Below are 11,852 nucleotides of genomic sequence, written 5' to 3' on the forward strand. Positions count from 1 at the left end.
GGATGGGGCGCTGCCACCGCCGCCGTCCATGCAGGGCCGCCGCTCTGCCGGCAATGGTGCTCGGGCCCCCGCCGCACAGCCGAAAACTCCATCCTAGCCACCGCCGTTGGATCGCATGAGAAGGGCCGCCCCCGCCGCCTCAGATGGGATCCGCCGCCTCCCCCGCCCAGAACCTTTCGCACCGGACCCGCCGCCACCGTGGCCCACGCCGGCGGCAGCGGCGGCAGGAAGGGGTGGAGGGAGAGGTGCTGGCGGCGCTAGGGTTGGGGCCCCTGGCGTCGCCCGGGGGGAGGCGACGCGAGGTGTGCGAGGGGTAGATGGGCGTCGCTTCAGGGGGAAATATATAATTGCCATTGCGGTCTTGTCGTGCCAGAAAGTATATATCGAGGGCAGAAATCCAGAAGAGATGGATGCTAAAATAGTATACATCATTTATTCTCCGTTTCATTGATTCACTCTGACATACTCTGCTTCAGTTCTGGAACAGTCTTAAGCCAAATCGTGTGATGATCCATTCCTTTCAGGTTAAAGATGCACAACCTTACAGCCTTGTGTACACACTGATCTTAAGCCAAACACAGAAGCGGTTCACTTGACCAAATCTCAAGACTCAGCTTTGCTGTCAAAGCCCATAATGCACATCATCGGTGACTAGTTCTTTTGGAGCTCTACTTCTCCCCTGCTTCGTCAGCTCTGCAATCCAGCAGAGCTCGGCTTTTGGACTACTTCATTGCTGAACTCTTGGGCGACAAAAACCAATTCCCTGTGAACTTGGGAGAATCCGTGTTGAACTCTTCAGAAGTTTTTGTGTCGTGAGAAACTGAAGTTGGAGATCTATCCTGTAACTTGGGAGAATCTATGTTGATCTCTTCGCAAGTGTTTGTGTTAATTGCCATGACGACAGTAGTTATTTTTGTTCCTGATAGTAAGTTCGTCTTGCTCAACAGTTCGTAGATCAATCCTGTTTGTTGCCAATCTAAAGAAACTGTGATAACTTTGTGGTTTAGTTCCTTGTCTGAATTTCTGTTATTGTGATTACTTTCTGTTTGCATCCAAAAACTATGTGACAGTTGTATTTTGAACACTGAAAACTGGAAGTACGTGTTAAACATACAAGGTTCAGGTTCGGTTCAGGTTTAGCGCATAGTTCAGAGTTGTAACGTGGTAGATCTCTTGGAGATATTCTGGTAGTTTGTTGGCCTAGATAACTCTAGCTTAAACCGTGGCTAACTCTACCTCTCTCTTTCTTCTTCTCCAAGATGTACTCTATCTCTTGTATGTGCTACAGGGTTCTGCGCCCCTGCCTATAAACACGAACCACGTCCCCTCGCACCGAGGCAAGACGTTTATCGCATCTTTACATGGTAACCAGAGCCTCCTTCTTCCACAACATCTAGCATCCATCAAACCCTAGCTCCAACCATGTCGTCTTCTGCCGTCGCTCCTGTACCCACCATCCATGGTCAGGTAACAGAGAAGCTCACCAGGACGAACTATGTCCTCTGGCGTGCTCAGATCACGCCCCAGCTCATCGGCGCTGGCCTGTTTGGCTACGTCGACGGATCCATCAAGGAACCGGAGAAGTTCCTCGTCACCAAGGATAAAGATGGCAAGGAGGAAGCCATCCCGAACCCTCTATATCAAGCCTGGGTAAGGGAAGATCAGCAGGTACTTGGCCATATGTTGGTTAATCTCTCTCGAGAAGTTCTTATCCAGGTGACTTCGATCCGCAAGGCGCATGAGCTCTGGACTGCTGTGGCGAGCATGTTCTCGTCCCAGTCCCGATCCCGCATCAACAACATCAGGATCGCCCTCTCCAACGCACAAAAGGGCACGCAAACGGTGGGCGCCTACTTCGCCCACATCCGCTCCCTCGCCGACGAACTGGCGGCCGCTGGCAAGCCGCTGGATGACGATGAAGTCATCTCCTACATCCTGGCAGGGCTGGATATGGAGTACGAGCCGCTGGTGTTGGCACTCGACGCCCGTAAAGAGCCGGTCACGATCGATGACCTGTTCGCTCAAGTAAGCAACTTCGACCAGTGCATTGCTATGTTCCATGGTGCTGGCAACAACGCCGGGTTCAAGAGCTCCGCCAGCCAACGCCGCCGTTCGTGGTGGTCGTGGTGGCTCACGTGGCTACCGTGGCCCTCCGTGCAACAAGGGAAAGAACAGCGGTGGTGGTAGCGGCAACTCCAACAACAGCGCCTCTCGTGGGCGGCCCTCCTACACCAACAACAAGGGTCGTCACAACAACTCCAAGAGCCGCCCCGACGCTGTCAAGTGTCAAATCTGCGGCAAGATCGGTCACTCGGCAAGGGATTGCTGGTACCGGTTTGAGGAGGATGAAGGAGAGTCCTCGCAAGATGAGAAGGTCGCTGGTGCTGCAGAAGCCTCATACGGGGTTGATACAAACTGGTATGTTGATAGTGGCGCTACAAATCACATCACCGGTGAACTTGAAAAAGTGACTATGCGGGAGAAGTACCGTGGCCAAGACCAGATACATACAGCAAGCGGATCAGGTATGAGGATCAAACATGTTGGTCATTCAGTTTTTCAAACCCCTCACCGAAAGATTCATCTAAGAAATATTCTTCATGTCCTTAGTGCATCTAAGAATCTACTCTCTGTTCATCATATTTCCATTGACAATCATGTTTTTCTCGAGTTTCACCCTTCTTTCTTTTTGATCAAGGATCAGGCAACGAGGAAGGTGCTCTACCGAGGTAGATGTGTTCGCGGGCTTTACCCATTGATTCCGGAGTTTAGAAGAATAAATAAGCAAGCTTATGGTGTCACCAAAATCTCCTCGACAAGGTGGCATGATAGATTAGGGCATGCATCTTTTTCTTTAGTTGAATGATTGCTTAGGAAGAATAAGCTCCCATATGTTGGAGAGCGTGATGTCGAAACAATTTGTGATTCTTGTCAAAAGGCTAAAAGCCATCAATTACCTTATCCAATTTCCACAAGTATTTCTACCAAACCGTTGCAACTTATCTTTTCTGATGTTTGGGGTCCTGCTCCAAGTTCTGTTGGTAGGCATACTTACTATGTTAGCTTTATTGATGACTATAGCAAGTATTCTTGGATCTATCTACTTAAAAAAAGATCCGAGGTTTTTCAAGTGTTTCACAACTTCCAAGCTCTTGTTGAACGAAAGTTTAATAGCAAAATCATTGCCGTTCAATCCGATTGGGGAGGGGAATACGAAAAATTAAATTCGTTCTTCCAAACTCTTGGAATCTCTCACCAAGTTTCTTGTCCTCATGCTCATCAGTAGAATGGATCTGCTGAAAGAAAACATAGGCACATTGTTGAGGTTGGTCTAGCTCTCTTGGCCGGCGCATCTATGCCCCTCAAATTTTGGGAAGAGGCTTTTCTTACCGCTGTTCATCTCATAAACATGCTTCCTAGTCGTGTCATTAATCATGAAACACCGGTAGAAAGACTCCTACACATCAAACCCGATTACACATCACTTCGTGTCTTTGGGTGCGCATGCTGGCCAAACCTTAGACCCTACAACAATCGTAAACTTATGTTTCGCTCAAAACAGTGTGTCTTCTTGGGCTATAGCCCTCAACATAAAGGAGTCAAGTGCCTTGATGTTTCCACTGGATGAGTCTATATCTGTAGAGATGTCGTGTTTGACGAGACAAAATTTCCCTTTGCTGATCTACATCCAAACGCCGGTGCTTTGTGCTTCGCCAAGAAATTCTCCTTTTGCCACCACATCTCATAGGTGCCTTTGGGGAAGATAACTATAATGACCACATGCCAACTAATCCTCATAACAGTTTGCTTGAGCTATGTGATGATGCAGGAGAAAACAGCGAAGCCAATGGTGGTCGCGGTGATGAAAACAGTGAAGAAACGGCTCCAAACGAGCCATATTTCATGTGCAGGCCCTCGGGGAACATATCTTCCTCGGGATCCGGGCCGCACCAGTCCTGCAGGCGATCTCCTTCGGGATTGACGCCCCTTGGACCTGCGCCTGACAACGACACGCCCGACAGCGCTCGGGTCGCCCGCCCTGACTCGGGAGCGCGCCACGCCTCCGACCAATCAGCGGGCGCTGATGGCCCGCGCCAATCTCCGGGCCCCACGCGGCAACTGATGAGCCGCTTCCCCGATCCACCCACGTGCTATGTGTGGCGCCTGCGTCAGCCGACTGGCTCGGGGTCCCGTGTGGTGGACCACCCGACAGGCGCTGGATCCTGCATGGATCCCGATGACGCATCTGGTGAGAGCGGATCTTGAAGGAAATATGCCCTAGAGGCAATAATAAAGTTATTATTTTATTTCCTTATATCATGATAAATGTTTATTATTGATGCTAGAATTGTATTAACCGGAAACATAATACTTGTGTGAATACATAGACAAACTAAACGTCACTAGTATGCCTCTACTTGACTAGCTCGTTAATCGAAGATGGTTATGTTTCCTAACCATAGACATGTGTTGTCATTTGATTAACGGGATCACATCATTAGGAGAATAATGTGATTGACATGACCCATTCCATTAGCTTAGCACCCGATCGTTTAGTATGTTGCTATTGCTTTCTTCATGACTTATACATGTTCCTATGACTATGAGATTATGCAACTCCCGTTTGCCAGAGGAACACTTTGTGTGCTACCAAATCTCACAACGTAACTGGGTGATTATAAAGGAGCTCTACAGGTGTCTCCAAAGGTACATGTTGGGTTGGCATATTTCGAGATTAGGATTTGTCACTCCGATTGCCGGAGAGGTATCTCTGGGCCCTCTCGGTAATGAACATCACATAAGCCTTGCAAGCATTGCAACTAATGAGTTAGTTGTGAGATGATGTATTACGGAACGAGAAAATAGACTTGCCGGTAACGAGATTGAACTAGGTATTGAGATACCAACGATCGAATCTCGGGCAAGTAACATACCGATGACAAAGGGAACAACGTATGTTGTTGTGCAGTCTGACCGATAAAGATCTTCGTAGAATATGTAGGAGCCAATATGAGCATCCAGGGTCCGCTATTGGTTATTGACTGGAGACGTGTCTCGATCATGTCTGCATTGTTCTCGAACCCGTAGGGTCCGCACGCTTAAGGTTTCGATGACAGTTATATTATGAGTTTATGAGTTTTGATGTACCGAAGGAGTTCGGAGTCCCGGATGAGATCGGGGACATGACGAGGAGTGTCGAAATGGTCGAGACGTAAAGATCGATATATTGGACGACTATATTCGGACTTCGGAAAGGTTCCGAGTGATTCGGGTATTTTTCGGAGTACCGGAGAGTTATGGGAATTCGCCGGGAGAAGTATTGGGCCTTATTGGGCCATACGGGAAAGAGAGAGGGGCTGCCTAGGGCAGGCCGCACGCCCCCAAGGCCTAGTCCGAATTGGACTAAGGGGAGGGGCTGCGCCCCCTCCTTCCTTCCCTTCTCCCTTCCCCTTCCTTCTCTCCTACTCCTACTAGGAAAGGAGGAATCTCTAAAAAAATAGGAAAGGAGGAGTCCTACTCCCGGTGGGAGTAGGACTCCCCCCTTGGGCGCGCCTCCTCCTCTTGGCCGGCCCCCTCCTGCTTGCTCCTTTATATACGGGGGCAGGGGGGCACCCCATAGACACACAAGTTGATCTTCGTGATCGTTCCTTAGCCGTGTGCGGTGCCCCCCCCCACTAGTGCAGAACCGGGCAATAGCACCAGTTCGTAAGGCCCTTTAGTGCCGGTTAGGTAACCGGCACTAAAATTTCGGCACTAAAGGCCCCCCCCCTTTAGTATCGGTTCAGCACGAACCGGTGCTAAAGGGCAACCACGTGGCACGAGCCAGCTCCGGGGGCCGGGAGCCCTTTAGTACCGGTTGGTAACACCAACCGGTACTAAAATGTTTGGGGGGTTTTTGGTTTTATGATTTCTTTTTCATTTAATTTTGTGTTTTCCATTTTAATTCTTTTTCGTTTGCTGGTATTTTACGGTACTACACATTGTACACGTTATGCATATATATATATATAAATAGAATTTCTAGTAGAACCAATCATATATATATCATCAATCATGTCTCACAAACCACCATATTAATTCACACATACACACATGTATAGCTATATACAATTTCTCCTACATATGCATGTTGCCTTCGGAGCCAGTGGCATTAGCCTGATTGGTGCCTTCGGAGCACGATGACAATTGGAAGTGGTTCATGACCTGGTCGATGGGGGCGGTAGCGGGTAATAGTATTCTCCCTTCGGATTTATGACCTGGTCGAGCAAAAATCCCGCTATTTCCTCTTGAAGTGCTTCTACGCGCTCCGTTTCTAGGAGCTTGTCCCGCACCTCTTTGAACTGTTAAGAAGGAGATCAATATGCATGTGTATTAGTTGTGTGACTAGATATCGATAATGGTGTAAAAATTGTGAATAGTGTTTTGACAAGCGTACCCATTCCTGTCTTTGAGATCTGCTCCTTTGGGAACATGACCAATCTCAGTGTTCTTCAAGCATCTGAAAATATGTTGAGTGGCCCTATACCTGTAGGAGTCGGAGCACTGAGTAATTTGAAAAGGCTGGACCTCGGCGGCAATAACTTCAGCGGTGTGCTCTTGAAAGAACAATTTGCAAGCTCAGAAAAATTAGAGTTGTTGGACCTCAGCCACAATAACTTCAGCGGTGTGCTATTGAAAGAACATTTTGCAAGCTTAGGAAAATTAGAGATTTTGGACCTCAGCTACAATAGCTTCAGTGGTGTGCTCTTCAAGGAACATTTTACAAGTTTAGGTAATTTGCTGCATTTGGACCTCAGCTATAATAACTTCAGTGATTTTATCTTGAAAGGACATTTTGCAAGTTTAGATAATTTAAAGATTTTGGACCTCAGCCATAATAAATTAGATAGAGTGCTCGTGGAGGAGCATTTTGCAGGCCTATTGAATTTAGAGTATCTGGACATCTCGTACAACTCTTTGATAGCTATCAATAAAAAATGGATTCCTCCATTTAGATTGAAGGTTGCGAAATTCCAATCATGCCAACTAGGGCCCATTTTTCCGGAGTGGCTTAAATGGCAATCTGATATTGATGTTCTTGTTCTCAGTGATGCAAATCTGGACGATGCTATTCCTGATTGGTTTTGGGTGACATTTTCCCGAGCTTCAACCTTGCAAGCATCAGGAAACAAATTGTGTGGCTCATGACCGGCAAATCTACAACACATGTCGGCCGAGTATATACATCTGGGGTCCAATAAGTTGACAGGTCAAGTTCCACAGTTGCCCATAGATATGAGCCAACTGGACCTATCTTCAAACTATTTATCTGGGTCGTTGCCATCAGAGATAAATGCTCCTGCACTCGAAGATTTGATGCTTGCAAATAATAAATTCACAGGCACCATCCCTTTGTCTATATGCCAACTGACTAGTCTGTTAAGGTTGGACCTATCAGGAAACTATTTAGAAGGAGATATTATGCAGTGTTGGAAGGAATCTGATGCAAACTCTACAAATCAATTTGGTTGGAACATGCTCAGCTTAGCCCTAAATAACAACAATCTGACTGGTCAATTCCCAAAATTTCTTGCAAGGTCATCACAATTGATGTTCCTTGATCCTCAGCTATAATATCTTCACTGATTTTCTGTTGATGGAACAATCTGCAAGTTTAGCTAATTTAAAGCATCTGGATCTGAGCCATAATAAATTAAATAGTGTGCTCGTGGAGGAGCATTTTACAGGCCTATTGAATTTAGAGTATCTGGACTTGTCCTACAACTCTTTGATATTAGCTATCAACCAAAAATGGGTTCCTCCATTTAGACTAAAGGTCGCAAGATTCCAGTCATGCCAACTTGGGCCCAATTTTCCAGAGTGGCTTAAAGGGCAATCTGACATTGATATTCTTGTCCTTGGTGACGCAAATCTGGATGATGTTATTCCTGAGTGGTTTTGGGCCACATTTTCCCGAGCTTCAATGTTGCAAGCATCACGAAACAAATTGCATGGCTCATTACCGACAAATCTACAACACATGTTAGCTGGCTATATACATCTTGGGTCCAATAAGTTTACAGGTCAAGTTCCACAGTTTCCTATAAATGTAGTACGACTGAACCTATCTTCAAACTCTTTATCTGGTTCATTGCCATCAGAGTTAAATGCTCCACTACTCGAAGAGTTGTTGCTTGCAAACAATCAATTCATAGGCACCATCCCGTCGTCTATATGCCAATTGACTAAACTGAAAAGGTTGGACCTATCAGGAAACCAGTTAACAGGAGATATTATGCAGTGCCAAAAGGAACTTGTTCCAAACTCTACAGATCAATTTGGCTCTGACATGCTGAGCTTAGCCTTGAATAACAATGATCTCGCTGGTGAATTCCCTAAATTTCTTCAAAGGTCATCAGGATTAATGTTCCTTGATCTTTCTTACAACAGGTTATTTGGAGGATTGCCAGAATGGTTACCCCAAAAAGTGCCAAAGTTGAAAATATTAAGAGTGAGGTCAAATATGTTCAGTGGTCATATTCCTAAGAGTCTCACTTCCCTTAATGGTCTTCATTATTTGGATATAGCACACAACAACATAACAGGAAGCATACCATGGTCTTTATCAAACCTGAAGGCAATGATGACAGTGGTGTCGCAGGACACAGGGGATTACATTTATGAAGAGAGCATCCCAGTAATCACAAAGGACCAAAAGCGTGACTACACCTTTGTAATTTACCAGTTACTGGTAGTTCTTGATTTGTCAAGTAATAGTTTTGAAGGACAGATTCCAGAGGAGATAACTTTGCTCATTGGGCTTACCAATCTGAACTTGTCAAACAATCAATTCACAGGAGCAATCCCAAACAAAATTGGTGATTTAAGGCAGCTGGACTCACTCGATCTATCCTTCAATGAATTTTCTGGTGCAATACCACCAAGTTTGTCAGCTTTAACTTATTTGAGCCACTTGAACTTGTCATACAACAATCTATCCGGTGCAATACCATCCGGACAACAGCTACAAGCTCTTGATAACCAGAGGTACATCTACATCGGTAACCCTGGTCTTTGTGGAGATCTTGTTGGCAGGAACTGCTCAACACATGATGCAGAGCAAAGTGGCCTCGAGGATATAGATCATATGCCATCTTTTTATCTTGCCATGAGCATTGGATTTGTGGTGGGCCTGTGGACAGTTTTCTGCACCATGTTGATGAAGAGGACATGGAGGGCTGCCTTCTTCCAGTTTGTTGATATGATGTACGACATGGTTTATGTGCAAGTGGCTGTAAGGTGGGCTCACATGATGGAGAAAACTCAAGACCCTGCACCATGAAGTGCCCAACTCCACGACAAGCAAATTGTTTGTATCTAAATATTATTTGTATGTTCGACATGTTTATGTGCAAGTGGCTGTAAGATGGGCTGGACGTATGTATTGTACTGATGTACTGGTATTTGTATGTTTGTACTGTAACAAATGAAGTGTATATGTTTGTGGATTATTTAAGCTGAAGTCAGCCATTATTCGCTCTTCGTTGTGCACTGCATGGAGAAAGATACAGCCCCATATGGGTACTCTGCCTTTTTCGTGTTCTTCAGTTTGCGTTGTACATTCCCAAAGAGTAATAATTCATTGGCATAGGGAAAAAATGACACCAGTTGGTCAATATTTGAACAGATTTGTTTGTAGGATATAGAAGATATATCAAGGTTCAAGAGGCAAGAGGTAGAAACCTTTCTTCACCATCAGTGCTTGTAGACTTATTCATGCTAATCTGAAGCTGCCATTTGAGCAGACATTTTTTACTCAACTCAACCATTCCCACCGAGTCAACAGAGTGGAGAAGCTCAAGGCCAACTCAACCATGCTAATCTGAAGTGGAGAAGCTCAAGGCCAACCAGTTCATGGCCTTTGATCACGACCACGCCTGCATCGTTGGTGTTAAGAAGAAGAAAAGAAGTGGCTATGTAATTTCTACAGTCTTTTTCATGCCAGAGATGTAATTTGGGGTATATTTGCACTTTGGGAAGGAGCCACCATGAATGTTTGCATGATCCCCTGCCTGTGCTAGTTTCTGCTTTGTTATGTGCAAAATCAAGATGTGTGTTTACAGCAGCCAGCAGTCTACGGAAAGTACTGACTCGTGTTACAGCACCCAGGAACTGAAGCCAGTATATAATTTTCTGGTTCTCATGATGGACATGTAAAACTAGGACAAAACTGTGAACAAACTGTGTTGTAACAGGAGCACCACTGAATTTCATACTGGCTGTTGTGACAGATTATTTTGTACCATCCAAATCCCATAGTCAACACATCTTCAGGCATTAAACTTGTTTCCAGGGGAAATCTTCGGAACAGAAAACGAACTGAAAAGTGTAAAACAATGCTGAAAGTACGCGCTCCCGGTTTCACATGCAAACAAGCAAAAGCAGATGTATATATAAGGGTCTCTGTTCCAGCAAAGCACCTCCGAAGATCCGCAGAGTGCGCGAGGTTCGGCCAGTCTGGTGACATTGACATGGCACATGGATAGAAATCAAGAACAACCAGGTAATCCCAAAGTGTATAGATCGAACGAACACCAACTTCTCGAATCAGCTCCTCAGGCATTAGTACCAAATGAGCTCAGTAGAGAGATGCTCTGCTTTCACTAGTCATGTGGAAAAGGGAATTCTGAATCGACAAATTCAGGTTGTTTACTGAATGAGGTTGTTTACTGCACCCAGTGCCAGAAATTCATGTTGTGTGTGATGCTAAGTCTGATCACAGAACTTAGCTTCTGGTATCAGTATCACACATCCAAAATACCTATAGCTGGTACAAAAACCTTTCCTGTATACATGACTTCCAAATTAATTCTCTCTCGAACACCACAGTACATTCAGTACAGTCACAAATACGCACGGAACATATGAAGAATACATGCTTTAAACTGATGCAAAGTTTGAAGTTGGGGAGCACATCTGGTTCTTGCCACCCCATACGAGGAGGCAACATCCATCGCGACAGAAGTAACCGCCGGCTATGGCCATGGAAAGTGGAGACACATCAATGACCACGAGTGTCTTTCCAGACTTCTTGATGCCAAGATCACATGACTCTGTAGCACGGCCCATATTGCTCACAGCATCTATATGAGAAAATAACCATCGCTTAACTGCAAATTCACATATTGTGAAACAGGTGCATTATACGATACAATAAAATTATGTTAGATAATTTAGTCTTCTGAAAAAATGGAACAAAACATAAGTATTACATGATTGCTGAAAAAGACTTTCGCCCCGCTTTATAAATAAAGCAACCACCAAGCACAAAGTTATCAATGTCACACCAACACACCACACAAACTCACTCAAAGCCACCGTAGGCACGGTCCAACACAAACACAAACACACAGACAAAGAGACCCAAGTTCCGCTGTGGGCACAACACAACAAGCCCAGCACGAGCACACGACTAGACAACAAACAAAACGGCAAGGCGGTGGCGATGGCGATGGTGACGACGATCTAATCTGGTTCCGGGGGTGGTGGGGGAAGCGGTGGAGCCATCCGGAGAGCCATCGCGCGAAGCTGGGTGATGATGGAGGTGATGGCGTCTCTCTCCCTGGGGCGGCTAAGCGGCCGCCAAAACTGCAAGTAACCAGACCATTTGAACAAAGCGTCAGTAGCACGACGAAGAGGGATGCGCTGAATCACAAGTTTATTCCTAACAGTCCACAGCGTCCAGGCCAGCACCCCAATGGCCAGCCACCTAATGTGGCGCACTGCGGGTGGGATTGCGTGGAGTTCGGCGAAGAGAGCGGGGAAGTTGTTGTGGTCCCAGCTTCCACCCACTATCTCGCGGAAACAGCTCC

At 45.9% G+C, this 11,852-nt stretch overlaps 1 protein-coding gene across 1 annotated transcript; it reads left to right on the forward strand.

The window, feature by feature from the left end:
* Positions 1–1,422: 1,422 nt before the first annotated feature.
* Positions 1,423–10,101, forward strand: LOC147966803 (uncharacterized). The gene is made up of 4 exons (XM_087530966.1): positions 1,423–2,025; positions 2,165–2,525; positions 6,389–6,881; positions 7,618–10,101. The coding sequence occupies exons 1-4, from the start codon at positions 1,423–1,425 to the stop codon at positions 9,320–9,322; spliced, it is 3,162 nt and encodes a 1,053-aa protein (XP_087387092.1). The 3' UTR covers positions 9,323–10,101.
* Positions 10,102–11,852: the final 1,751 nt, after the last annotated feature.

Source organism: Triticum urartu, chromosome 6A, assembly GCF_056163025.1.
Source record: "Triticum urartu cultivar PI428250 chromosome 6A, HENAU_Tu73, whole genome shotgun sequence".
Taxonomy (NCBI): domain Eukaryota; kingdom Viridiplantae; phylum Streptophyta; class Magnoliopsida; order Poales; family Poaceae; genus Triticum; species Triticum urartu.